General features: G+C 50.4%; 1 protein-coding gene across 1 annotated transcript in view; it reads right to left on the bottom strand.

Moving 5' to 3' along the window:
- Nucleotides 1-5,636, bottom strand: part of LOC120927257 (ubiquinol-cytochrome-c reductase complex assembly factor 2) — a 57,108-nt gene extending 51,472 nt beyond the window's left edge. The window contains exon 1 of the mRNA XM_040337808.1: nucleotides 5,439-5,636. Coding sequence (XP_040193742.1) covers nucleotides 5,439-5,576 — 138 coding nt within the window. The 5' untranslated portion in view covers nucleotides 5,577-5,636. The remainder of the gene's footprint in view (nucleotides 1-5,438) is intronic.
- Between the last annotated feature and the right edge of the window lie 8,956 nt (nucleotides 5,637-14,592).

Raw genomic sequence — 14,592 nt, 5'->3', positions numbered from 1 at the left:
ACTTGTAAATAACTCATGAAAGAATAAAGTTACGTTAAAACCAAGCACACCATTGTTTTTCTTGTGAAATTCCCAATAAGTTTGATGTGTCACATGACCCTCTTCCTATTGCTCCCCCACCCATTGAAATGAACACGTGCACTTTTAACCCTTTCTTCGGCCCCTAGCAGGGGTTAAAAGCACAGCCAAAACTATAGTAAAGCACCACTAAAACTAGCCAATGCAGTGTGGCACCAGTGTGAAAGGGGTCCAACTCTCTTTCACCCCCCAATACAAGTAGGGGGATCTGAGTGGACACTGACAGCAAATGTGTGTCACTCATCCCATCCCCACCAGCACCCTCTTCACTCATCCCCACCAGCACCCTCTTCACTCATCCCCACCAGCACCCTCTTCACTCATCCCCACCAGCACCCTCTTCACTCATCCCCACCAGCACCCTCTTCACCCATCCCCACCAGCACCCTCTTCACCCATCCCCACCAGCACCCTCTTCACTCATCCCCACCAGCACCCTCTTCACTCATCCCCACCAGCACCCTCTTCACTCATCCCCACCAGCACCAGCACTGTCTTCACTCATCCCCATCCCCACCAGCACTGTCTTCACTCATCCCCATCAGCATCGTCTTCACTCATCCCCATCAGCACCCTCTTCACTCATCCCCATCAGCACCCTCTTCACTCATCCCCATCAGCACCCTCTTCACTCATCCCCATCAGCACCCTCTTCACTCATCCCCATCCCCACCAGCACCCTCTTCACTCATCCCCATCCCCACCAGCATCGTCTTCACTCATCCCCATCCCCACCAGCATCGTCTTCACTCATCCCCACCAGCATCGTCTTCACTCATCCCCATCAGCATCGTCTTCACTCATCCCCACCAGCACCAGCACTGTCTTCACTCATCCCCATCCCCACCAGCACTGTCTTCACTCATCCCCACCAGCACTGTCTTCACTCATCCCCACCAGCACTGTCTTCACTCATCCCCATCAGCATCGTCTTCACTCATCCCCATCAGCACCCTCTTCACTCATCCCCATCAGCACCCTCTTCACTCATCCCCATCCGCACCAGCACCCTCTTCACTCATCCCCATCCCCACCAGCATCGTCTTCACTCATCCCCATCCCCACCAGCATCGTCTTCACTCATCCCCACCAGCATCGTCTTCACTCATCCCCACCAGCATCGTCTTCACTCATCCCCACCAGCATCGTCTTCACTCATCCCCACCAGCATCGTCTTCACTCATCCCCACCAGCATCGTCTTCACTCATCCCCACCAGCACCAGCACTGTCTTCACTCATCCCCATCCCCACCAGCACTGTCTTCACTCATCCCCACCAGCATCGTCTTCACTCATCCCCACCAGCACCCTCTTCACTCATCCCCACCAGCACCCTCTTCACTCATCCCCACCAGCACCCTCTTCACCCATCCCCACCAGCACCCTCTTCACCCATCCCCACCAGCACCCTCTTCACTCATCCCCACCAGCACCCTCTTCACTCATCCCCACCAGCACCCTCTTCACTCATCCCCACCAGCACCGGTCTTCACTCATCCCCATCCCCACCAGCACTGTCTTCACTCATCCCCATCAGCATCGTCTTCACTCATCCCCATCAGCACCCTCTTCACTCATCCCCATCAGCACCCTCTTCACTCATCCCCATCAGCACCCTCTTCACTCATCCCCATCCCCACCAGCACCCTCTTCACTCATCCCCATCCCCACCAGCATCGTCTTCACTCATCCCCATCCCCACCAGCATCGTCTTCACTCATCCCCACCAGCATCGTCTTCACTCATCCCCATCAGCATCGTCTTCACTCATCCCCACCAGCACCAGCACTGTCTTCACTCATCCCCATCCCCACCAGCACTGTCTTCACTCATCCCCATCCCCACCAGCACTGTCTTCACTCATCCCCACCAGCACTGTCTTCACTCATCCCCACCAGCACTGTCTTCACTCATCCCCACCAGCACTGTCTTCACTCATCCCCATCAGCACCCTCTTCACTCATCCCCATCAGCACCCTCTTCACTCATCCCCATCCCCACCAGCACCCTCTTCACTCATCCCCATCCCCATCCCCACCAGCATCGTCTTCACTCATCCCCATCAGCACCCTCTTCACTCATCCCCATCAGCACCCTCTTCACTCATCCCCATCAGCACCCTCTTCACTCATCCCCACCAGCACCAGCACTGTCTTCACTCATCCCCATCCCCACCAGCACTGTCTTCACTCATCCCCATCAGCATCGTCTTCACTCATCCCCATCAGCACCCTCTTCACTCATCCCCATCAGCACCCTCTTCACTCATCCCCATCAGCACCCTCTTCACTCATCCCCATCCCCACCAGCACCCTCTTCACTCATCCCCATCCCCACCAGCATCGTCTTCACTCATCCCCATCCCCACCAGCATCGTCTTCACTCATCCCCACCAGCATCGTCTTCACTCATCCCCATCAGCATCGTCTTCACTCATCCCCACCAGCACCAGCACTGTCTTCACTCATCCCCATCCCCACCAGCACTGTCTTCACTCATCCCCATCCCCACCAGCACTGTCTTCACTCATCCCCACCAGCACTGTCTTCACTCATCCCCACCAGCACCGTCTTCACTCATCCCCACCAGCATCGTCTTCACTCATCCCCATCCCCACCAGCACTGTCTTCACTCATCCCCATCAGCACCCTCTTCACTCATCCCCATCAGCACCCTCTTCACTCATCCCCATCCCCACCAGCACCCTCTTCACTCATCCCCATCCCCACCAGCATCGTCTTCACTCATCCCCATCAGCACCCTCTTCACTCATCCCCATCAGCACCCTCTTCACTCATCCCCATCAGCACCCTCTTCACTCATCCCCATCAGCACCCTCTTCACTCATCCCCATCAGCACCCTCTTCACTCATCCCCATCAGCACCCTCTTCACTCATCCCCATCAGCACCCTCTTCACTCATCCCCATCCCCACCAGCACCCTCTTCACTCATCCCCATCCCCACCAGCATCGTCTTCACTCATCCCCACCAGCATCGTCTTCACTCATCCCCACCAGCATCGTCTTCACTCATCCCCACCAGCATCGTCTTCACTCATCCCCACCAGCACCCTCTTCACTCATCCCCACCAGCATCGTCTTCACTCATCCCCACCAGCATCGTCTTCACTCATCCCCACCAGCATCGTCTTCACTCATCCCCACCAGCATCGTCTTCACTCATCCCCACCAGCATCGTCTTCACTCATCCCCACCAGCATCGTCTTCACTCATCCCCACCAGCATCGTCTTCACTCATCCCCACCAGCATCGTCTTCACTCATCCCCACCAGCATCGTCTTCACTCATCCCCACCAGCATCGTCTTCACTCATCCCCACCAGCATCGTCTTCACTCATCCCCACCAGCATCGTCTTCACTCATCCCCACCAGCATCGTCTTCACTCATCCCCACCAGCATCGTCTTCACTCATCCCCACCAGCACCCTCTTCACTCATCCCCACCAGCACCGTCTTCACTCATCCCCACCAGCATCCTCTTCACTCATCCCCACCAGCATCCTCTTCACTCATCCCCACCAGCACCCTCTTCACTCATCCCCACCAGCACCCTCTTCACTCATCCCCACCAGCACCCTCTTCACTCATCCCCACCAGCACCCTCTTCACTCATCCCCACCAGCACCCTCTTCACTCATCCCCATCCCCACCAGCACCCTCTTCACTCATCCCCACCAGCATCGTCTTCACTCATCCCCATCCCCACCAGCACTGTCTTCACTCATCCCCATCAGCACCCTCTTCACTCATCCCCATCAGCACCCTCTTCACTCATCCCCACCAGCACCCTCTTCACTCATCCCCATCCCCACCAGCATCGTCTTCACTCATCCCCATCAGCACCCTCTTCACTCATCCCCATCAGCACCCTCTTCACTCATCCCCATCAGCACCCTCTTCACTCATCCCCATCAGCACCCTCTTCACTCATCCCCATCAGCACCCTCTTCACTCATCCCCATCCCCACCAGCACCCTCTTCACTCATCCCCATCCCCACCAGCATCGTCTTCACTCATCCCCACCAGCATCGTCTTCACTCATCCCCACCAGCATCGTCTTCACTCATCCCCACCAGCATCGTCTTCACTCATCCCCACCAGCATCGTCTTCACTCATCCCCACCAGCATCGTCTTCACTCATCCCCACCAGCATCGTCTTCACTCATCCCCACCAGCATCGTCTTCACTCATCCCCACCAGCATCGTCTTCACTCATCCCCACCAGCATCGTCTTCACTCATCCCCACCAGCATCGTCTTCACTCATCCCCACCAGCACCGTCTTCACTCATCCCCATCCCCACCAGCACCCTCTTCACTCATCCCCACCAGCACCCTCTTCACTCATCCCATCCCCACCAGCACCCTCTTCACTCATCCCCACCAGCACCCTCTTCACTCATCCCCATCCCACCAGCACCCTCTTCACTCATCCCCATCCCCACCAGCACCCTCTTCACTCATCCCCACCAGCACCCTCTTCACTCATCCCCACCAGCACCCTCTTCACTCATCCCCACCAGCACCCTCTTCACTCATCCCCACCAGCACCCTCTTCACTCATCCCCACCAGCACCCTCTTCACTCATCCCCACCAGCACCCTCTTCACTCATCCCCACCAGCACCCTCTTCACTCATCCCCACCAGCACCCTCTTCACTCATCCCCACTAGCACCCTCTTCACTCATCCCCACTAGCACCCTCTTCACTCATCCCTACCAGCACCCTCTTCACTCATCCCCACCAGCACCCTCTTCACTCATCCCCACCAGCACCCTCTTCACTCATCCATCCCCTCAGCACTGCCATTAACACCATGCTACCCCACCACCACTGATCACCCCCACCCAGCAACCAATGGGTGAGCGGTGATGATGATGTGCAATAACCTCTAGCAACCAATCAGCAATCTTTTTTGACTAAGCAGTGAGTGGTAATGTTATGCTGTAACCTCTCCCAACCAATCACAATTTCTGCTACACTAAACTGATTTTGAGTTTAGCTGCTATTTATCTCAAAGCAGATGGAGAGCGAATTGCATAAGTTGGGGTGGGGCAAAGAAAAAGTTTGCCCAGGGTTCAATCAATCGGCCCTGGATGCAGCACATTGGAAGTTCTAAAGCTTTAGGTGTAAACTTTACAGAAGAATAAGCCCCGCCTACCCGAAAGCATCTATCCAATCACATAGACGGAGGCAGTCTCCCCTCGCCTGTCCTATCAGCGATCTATGATCCTCAATGACAGCCCGCAGTGACCTCTCCTACTATTGGCTGCCTCTCGTCCCTGACGAGTCACGTGTCCCCAGACCTCGGAAGCTCTAGCACTCCCCCTAATTACCTGTGTATTGTCTCCTTCCCGGAATACCTGGGCCACCCGCTGCCTCAGGAAGGCTCCCAGGTCCCGGCCTTTCCTAGTCTCGTCCACAGGCCATTCTTCACATAGTTTTAGAAAACGCCGATACCGTGCAGCCGCCATTTACTCTCCGGTCACATTCAACTACTAGCGAATCACAGGCAAAGGGCGTGACCCTCCTTAGTGGTGTAACCAATGGAATGTCAGAACCAGTGGGCGGGTACTGTTGCTATGCGCCGCTGGTGGTGTGTGTGTTCGGATTTGCCTGTTCTTGATAGGTTCCCTCTCCCAGCCTGGAATAAATATTGCTGGTCTATAGGTGGGCTGCTTGTCTGTACCTGGGTGATGAGGGGTCCTAGTGACGAGACGTCATTGTGCTCATGTCCAATGTAAATACACAGACAGGGCTTCTCTCATCACACCAGTCAGGAACTCTCCTATAGAAAATAGACTGGGGACATGCACATTAATAGAGCTGACAACTTCATACCACGAGGGCATGTCAGCATTTTACTACATCCTATTTATTCTGTGTAAGCTTCCCCCCTCCCAAGATCTAATGTGTGAGCCCCCCTCCCCAAGATCTAATGTGTGAGGCTGTGAGCCCCCCTCCCAAGATCTAATGTGTGAGCCCCCCTCCCCAAGATCTAATGTGTGAGGCTGTGAGCCCCTCTCCCCAAGATCTAATGTGTGAGCCCCCCTCCCAAGATCTAATGTGTGAGCCCCCCTCCCCAATATCTAATGTGTGAGCCCCCTCCCCAAGATCTAATGTGTGAGGCTGTGAGCCCCTCTCCCCAAGATCTTATGTGTGAGCCCCCCTCCCAAGATCTAATGTGTGAGCCCCCCTCCCCAAGATCTAATGTGTGAGCTCCCCAATATCTAATGTGTGAGCCCCCCTCCCCAAGATCTAATGTGTGAGCTCCCCAAGATCTAATGTGTGAGCCCCCTCCCAAGATCTAATGTGTGAGCTCCCCTCCCCAAGATATAATGTGTGCCCCCCTCCCCAAGATCTAATGTGTGAGCCCCCCTCCCCAAGATCTAATGTGTGAGCCCCCCTCCCCAAGATCTAATGTGTGAGCTCCCCAAGATCTAATGTGTGAGCCCCCCCTTTCCAAGATCTAATGTGTGAGCCCCCCCTTTCCAAGATCTAATGTGTGAGCCCCCCCTTTCCAAGATCTAATGTGTGAGCCCCCCCTTTCCAAGATCTAATGTGTGAGCCCCCCCTTTCCAAGATCTAAAGTGTGAGCCCCCCCTTTCCAAGATCTAAAGTGTGAGCCCCCCTTTCCAAGATCTAATGTGTGAGCCCCCCTCTCCAAGATCTAATATGTGTTAGCCCCCCCCCCTTTCCAAGATCTAATGTGTGAGCCCCCCTCTCCAAGATCTAATATGTGTTAGCCCCCCCCCTTTCCAAGATCTAATGTGTGAGCCCCCCCTCCCCAAGATCTAATGTGTGAGTCTGTGAGCCCCTCTCCCCAAGATCTAATGTGTGAGCCCCCCTCCCAAGATCTAATGTGTGAGCCCCCCTCCCAAGATCTAATGTGTGAGCCCCCCTCCCCAATATCTAATGTGTGAGCCCCCTCCCCAAGATCTAATGTGTGAGCTCCCCAAGATCTAATGTGTGAGCCCCCCTCCCAAGATCTAATGTGTGAGCCCCCCTCCCAAGATCTAATCAGTGAGCCCCCCTCCCCAAGATCTAATGTGTGATCCCCCCTCCCAAGATCTAATGTGTGAGCCCCCTCCCAAGATCTAATGTGTGAGCTCCCCTCCCCAAGATCTAATGTGTGAGCTCCCCAAGATCTAATGTGTGAGCTCCCCAAGATCTAATGTGTGAGCTCCCCAAGATCTAATGTGTGAGCTCCCCAAGATCTAATGTGTGAGCCCCCCCCTTTCCAAGATCTAATGTGTGAGCCCCCCCTTTCCTAGATCTAATGTGTGAGCCCCCCTTTCCAAGATCTAAAGTGTGAGCCCCCCCCTTTCCAAGATCTAATGTGTGAGTCCCCCTCTCCAAGATCTAATATGTGTTAGCCCCCCCCTTTTCCAAGATCTAATGTGTGAGCCCCCCCCTTTCCAAGATCTAATGTGTGAGCCCCCCCCCTTTCCAAGATCTAATGTGTGAGCCCCCTCTTTCCAAGATCTAATGTTTGAGCCCCCCTCTCCAAGATCTAATGTGTGAGCCCCCCTTTTCCAAGATCTAATGTGTGAGCACCCCCTTTCCAAGATCTAATGTGTGAGCCCCCCCCCTTTCCAAGATCTAATGTGTGAGCCCCCCTTTTCCAAGATCTAATGTGTGAGCCCCCCCTTTCCAAGATATAATGTGTGAGCCCCCCCAACAAGATCTAATGTGTGAGCCCCCCCAACAAGATCTAATGTGTGAGCCCCCTACACAAGATCTAATGTGTGAGCCCCCCCCTTTCCAAGATCTAATGTGTGAGCCCCCCTCTCCAAGATCTAACGTGTGAGCCCCCCTCCGCCCAAAATCTAACGTGTGAGCTCCCCAAGATTTAACATGTCAGCCCCCTTCCCAAAGATCTAATGTGTGAACCCCCTCCCCAAGATCTAATGTTTGAGCTCCCCAAGATCAAATGTGCGAACCCTTCTCTCCAAAGATCTAATGTGCGAACCCTTCTCCCCAAGATCTAATGTGCGAACCCTTCTCTCCAAAGATCTAATGTGCGAACCCTTCTCCCCAAGATCTAATGTGCAAGCCCCTCTCCCCAAGATCTAATGTGCGAACCCTTCTCCCCAAGATCTAATGTGCGAACCCTTCTCCCCAAGATCTAATGTGCAAGCCCCTCTCCCCAAGATCTAATGTGCGAACCCTTCTCCCCAAGATCTAATGTGCGAACCCTTCTCCCCAAGATCTAATGTGCGAACCCTTCTCCCCAAGATCTAATGTGGACTCAGATCTAATGTGCGAACCCTTCTCCCCAAGATCTAATGTGCGAACCCTTCTCCCCAAGATCTAATGTGCGAACCCTTCTCCCCAAGATCTAATGTGCGAACCCTTCTCCCCAAGATCTAATGTGCGAACCCTTCTCCCCAAGATCTAATGTGCGAACCCTTCTCTCCAAGATCTAATGTGCGAACCCTTCTCCCCAAGATCTAATGTGCGAACCCTTCTCCCCAAGATCTAATGTGCGAACCCTTCTCCCCAAGATCTAATGTGCGAACCCCCTCCCCAAGATCTAATGTTTGAGCTCCCCAAGATCAAATGTGCGAACCCTTCTCTCCAAAGATCTAATGTGCGAACCCTTCTCCCCAAGATCTAATGTGCGAACCCTTCTCTCCAAAGATCTAATGTGCGAACCCTTCTCCCCAAGATCTAATGTGCAAGCCCCTCTCCCCAAGATCTAATGTGCGAACCCTTCTCCCCAAGATCTAATGTGCGAACCCTTCTCCCCAAGATCTAATGTGCAAGCCCCTCTCCCCAAGATCTAATGTGCGAACCCTTCTCCCCAAGATCTAATGTGCGAACCCTTCTCCCCAAGATCTAATGTGCGAACCCTTCTCCCCAAGATCTAATGTGCGAACCCTTCTCCCCAAGATCTAATGTGCGAACCCTTCTCTCCAAGATCTAATGTGCGAACCCTTCTCCCCAAGATCTAATGTGCGAACCCTTCTCCCCAAGATCTAATGTGCGAACCCTTCTCCCCAAGATCTAATGTGTGAACCCTTCTCCCCAAGATCTAATGTGCGAACCCTTCTCTCCAAGATCTAATGTGCGAACCCTTCTCCCCAAGATCTAATGTGCGAACCCTTCTCCCCAAGATCTAATGTGCGAACCCTTCTCCCCAAGATCTAATGTGCGAACCCTTCTCCCCAAGATCTAATGTGCGAACCCTTCTCCCCAAGATCTAATGTGCGAACCCTTCTCCCCAAGATCTAATGTGCGAACCCTTCTCCCCAAGATCTAATGTGCGAACCCTTCTCCCCAAGATCTAATGTGCGAACCCTTCTCTCCAAGATCTAATGTGCGAACCCTTCTCCCCCAGATCTAATGTGCAAGCCCCTCTCCCCAAAATCTAATGTATGAGGCCCCCTCCCCAAAATCTAATGTATGAGGCCCCCCTCCCCAAAATCTAATGTGTGAGCCCCCCTCCCCAGGAGTATTATAATCAATGGAATCACAGGCAGCAATATTACACCATGCACTATAACCACCAACAGAATATATTGAACATTACAGTACATAAGACCCCTTTCACACTGAAGCGTTTTTACAGCATTTTAGGGTTAGGCTCATAAAACGCTCTACATGCATCTCAATGGACCCTTTCACACTGAGTCCTCCAAGCAGCATCTTTGGAGCAGCTTTTGGGCGCTAAAAAAAAACGCTCCAAAAACGCCCCTCCATTGAAATGAATTGAAAGCGCTGTAAAAACACCTTGCCCTTTCACACTGAGGCACTGCAAAAACGCCCTAAAACATTAGGGTCTTAGTGGTGCTTTACCAGCGTTTTTCGGGCGCTGGCAGTGTAAAAGGGCTCTGAAAGCACTCAGGCTTTCACATTGGGATTGCAGCTGAGGCTTCTTTCAGGCGCTTTATAGGCTTTTTTTTAACGCCAAAGCACCTGAAAAACACTCGAAAAACGCCCCAGTGTGAAAGGGGTCTTACATCCAGGATGTTATATTATGCAGCAGTAACCAGAATTACTATGTATTCATTGTATTGTCATCTATTATTACCCTTGTAGTGTACAATGCATGTACACAGTGCAGGGCTCAGGAGTATGTGATCCAGGGCCGCCATCAGGGGGGTACAGGCAGTACACCTGTAAGGGGCCCGGCGGTCCCCAGGGGCCCGGATGGCAACCCCCTTTTAAAAAACAAAAAATGGCAACCCCCATTTTTTTTTATAAAAAAAATATATATTTTGTTTAATATATTTTTATTTAATTGTTTATTAATGGGCCAATTTTTTTTTTTTTTTTTTTAGAGGCCCGGAGGTCCCCAGGGCCCCGGATGGCAACCCCCCCTTTTTTTTATTTATTTAAAAAAAAAATATATATATATTTTTATTTTATTTTTTATTAAAGGGCCATTTTTTTTTAGGGGTCCGGAGGTCCCCAGGGCCCCGGATGACAACCCTCCTTTTTTTTTATAGAAAAAAAAAATCTGACTTTTTACCGCCAGGAAAACCGTTTGCGTGTACTATGGAACTACATCAAAAACCATGTACATATGTTTTGATACATTTTTGGTAAGGGTTTTGTGTTTAACAACCAGTCTCCTTTGCCCTACCAAAAAAAAAAAATGCAGGAACAATGAAAAGGCATCAAAAATGCCCCCCAAAATCGCATCAACCGCACCCGCATAGATGTGAAAACAGGTTTGGCTCTCCTTGTTACTTCTTCCTTCCAACACCCCTTATTTCTATGCCAGGGCCATCTATATCTCCCTGATTGGGGGACAGAAAATCTCCCCAAGACAGGATAGGCCTTACACCGTAAAGAAACCTGTACCCCATTACAGGTCTGTGTTCTTTGTAATCTTTCAGAAATGAAATAGCTAAGGCTGACAAGTGCTTAGGAATTCAGAGATTTATTGTCATGGCAAAGAGGACGGTAGAAACATATTATGTTTCTGGCACATTAACGTTATTTTTCTGTACTTGCAGTATGTTTAAAGGGATAAAACAGTGTAAAAAAAATGCGTGTATTTCAGAAATGTACTAATTATGTTTTTATTTTATTTTTAATTACATATATGGTGCAGTCTGAGATACTAAGGGCCAGATTCAGGTACAATTGCGGCGGCGCAACGTAAACTGTTTACGTTACACCGCCGCAAGTTTTCAGTGTAAGTGCCTGATTCACAAAGCACTTACCTGTAAACTTGCGGCGGTGTAACGTAAACCCGTCCGGCGTTCTGCGCATGCTCCGTTCGCAATTTTCCCGACGTGCTTTGCGTGAAATTACGGCGGCCCGACGTGTTTGTGAATCGCGACGTGCGTAACGTACTTACGCCGAAAAAAAAAATTCAAAATCGACGCGGGAACGACGGCCATACTTTAACATGGTGGAGTAATTTTACACCATGTTAATAGCACACTTAACTTTGCGACGGGAAAAAAAGACTTGCGCCGACGTAACGAACGCGAAAACCTTTGTGGATTGCCATAACTGCTAATTTGCATACCAGACGCTAGAAAACGACGCGAACTCCACCCAGCGGCGGCCGAGGTACTGCATCCTAAGATCCGATGGTGTAAGTCAATTACACCTGTCGGATCTTAGGGCTATCTATGCGGAACTGATTCTATGAATCAGCCGCATAGATACGACAAGAGATACGACGGTGTATCAGGAGATACGCCGTCGTATCTATTCTGTGAATCTGGCCCTAAAATAGAAAACAGAAAATAAGAGTTCACAGATTATGGAAATTATAGTCTGTAAGAAATGCACAATAAATCCCAGGAAGAAGAGAAGAGAATGGAACACACTCTGGCATAAAGATCCTGATGACCAGGGAGATCCAGCACTGAGACACAGAAAAAGAGCAAGCCTTGTGCGTTAAAGATGGTTATTGGTAAATTGTTTAAAAACACATACGGGTAAGTGACCTACAGTGGGAAACTCCCTTTAAGAATGTAAATGCTTGGCATCCTCAGTTGTCAGGAAATTGAGGACATCACCAATCATATACCATCCTTAAGCGAGTCTCTCACTGCGGGTGCTACTGATGGCTGGCACTTCCATCTCACTCCCCCGCCAATGGCCATGGTCTGTCGGGCTCCAGCTGTTGCTGTACTCCCTGATTGACTTTGATGAGCTGATACATGGTTACTGAACTGTAAGTGTCTTTAAACAATTTACTAATGAATCATTTTTTTAATGCTCGAGGCTGGCATCCTTACTGATTTGCTGCATTTTCATGATGTACTCTGTCACTAAAATTAACAAAGCAGTCTTTGCTTTTCTCATATGCCCCCCCCCCCCCCCTCACACTGTTTTATTACCTGTTGATTCTGCCAAAAGGTCTATTATTTTTCCACTTCAAGTAAAAGGGTGACAGCACCATTAATACCCTGACAGTATCCTAATATTATACATCCTTAATAAATAATATAAGGGTACTCTACATGCAACAGTTTCTGAATTTCTTCAAGGCAATCTGTGCACATTATCTGCCTCCCAGATAGCAAGCAATTGTACTGCAAGTTTTAAAATGACTTGATAAGCTATTGCGAGGCTTGCCAGGCTTCACAAGTTTGTTGCACAATTGCAGCCAGGTCGCATTGCATGACTCCAGATCAACTTTCTTTGCAAACATTTCGCAAGTCTCCTGCAAGTTCTGGTTCAGTTATGTTGCGCAATAGTCATCCCACCACAGGGGTCACTGTGGCTGGATTTTCATGCCGAAGATCTGCAGAGCTCTTGCTGTAGACTCACCACTGCAACTTTGCTCTTGCTAGAGACCTGCCATGCAAATTTGCTGAAAATTTGGGAAAAGTGTCAACTAGAACTTTTGCTTCAAGTGCTCTACAAGTGTACAACTTGCAAGTGAATATGTGCAGCTAGTTAACAGACTTACAATTCAACAATGCCACAAATTTGTGGCAAGTTATCCTTGTTATCTGGGGTGTTCATGACACCCATGACCCGCAATAATTTTTCAGTCCCAGTGTAAAGCCTAGTATACAGGGGCCGAATGTTTGCTGTGTCCCCCACATGGCTTCTCACAAACTGCAAACGGGACTTATCATAGCTTTCTTTCAACAATGGCTTTCTTACTGCCACCCATCCATAAAGGCTGGATTTGTAGAGTGCACAACTAATAGTTTTCCTGTGGACAGATTCTCCCACCTGAGCTGTGGATCTCTGCAGCTCCTCCAGAGTTACCATGAGCCTCTTAGCTGCTTCTCTGATTAAAGCTCTCCTTTCCCGGCCTGTCAGTTTAGTTGGACAGCCATGTCTTGGTAGGATTGCAGTTGTGCCATACTCCTTCCATTTTTGGATGATGGATTGAACAGTGCTCCGTGAGATGTTAAAACTTTGGGATTTTTTTCATAACCTAACCCTGCTTTAAGCCTGACCTGTCTGGTGTGTTCCTTCATGATGCTGTTTGTTCACTAAGGTTCTCTAACAAACCTCTGAGGGTTTTACAGAACAGCTGTATTTATACTGAGATTAAGTTACACACAGATGGACTCTATTTACTAATTAGGTGACTTCTGAAGGCAATTGGCTTCACCTAGATTTAAGTTAGGGGTATAAGAGTAAAGGGGGCTGAATACAAATGCACGACACACTTTCTCTTTCGTTCATGGACGGACACAGCCTTAATCTTGACATAGTGGTATTAGCCTTCCTTTAGGAGTGACTAGGCAGAAACTTATAGAAAAGGTTAAACTTATCATACACACCCTAACCCCTCTCTCTGCATCTCGCAGGTCAGTTTTTTTCTGCCTAGTTTAGGAGAAGACATGGCTCCCTTTAAGGCCCATGGCTTGGAGGCTGTTAGTTCAAATTTGTTTTGGATTTTTAATTTTTTCCAGCGATCTTTGATCAACTGCCGACTGGGCGACAGGCTGGATCTCAGATCCTTGTATTCTTCCCAGTTTCGGCCATCGAGCGTGTGCCGATCGTAGCTGCGCGCTGGGTCGTCCACGACATGCCCGTCGCTCTACGGGTGGCCGGTGAGCTATGCGCTCCAGGGCTTGCATAAGGACCAGTCTGCAGGGCCGAGTCACAGTAGCCTGGCCGACAGTCACCATCGTCACCATGCGGTAGATGTGCTGTCCAGGATGCTCCAGCATAAATCCACAGGAGGGTAAGTAGCTACTACCTTGCTCCAGCAAGAAGACAGAACTGGGCATCCCTGGAGAGGTGAGTAAAGGACTCTATATTACCCTTCTCCCCTCCTTCCTCTTCCCTCCTCCCTAGACTGCTGAGGTGGGGGTTCCCCTGGGGAGCTCTACCTGAGAACCAAGATAAATGTATAAGTGCATAGAAATTGCTTACTTGTGTCCATACTGTCAGCTGCTGCTTTTCCTCTTGCAATGTAGAGAGCTGCATAAGAGATTCTGCTACTGTGTTTCCAGCGACCATTTTTTCTGTGACCACATGCTGGATTGTTTGTATACTTGGCGGCCATTTTCTTGTAGCCACACTGTATTGGCCTCTACTTGGCGTTCG

This window comes from Rana temporaria, chromosome 2, assembly GCF_905171775.1.
Source record: "Rana temporaria chromosome 2, aRanTem1.1, whole genome shotgun sequence".
NCBI classification, from domain to species: domain Eukaryota; kingdom Metazoa; phylum Chordata; class Amphibia; order Anura; family Ranidae; genus Rana; species Rana temporaria.
The sequence above is the reverse complement of the archived record's forward strand: the minus strand, read 5'-3'. Positions and strand labels throughout refer to the sequence as shown.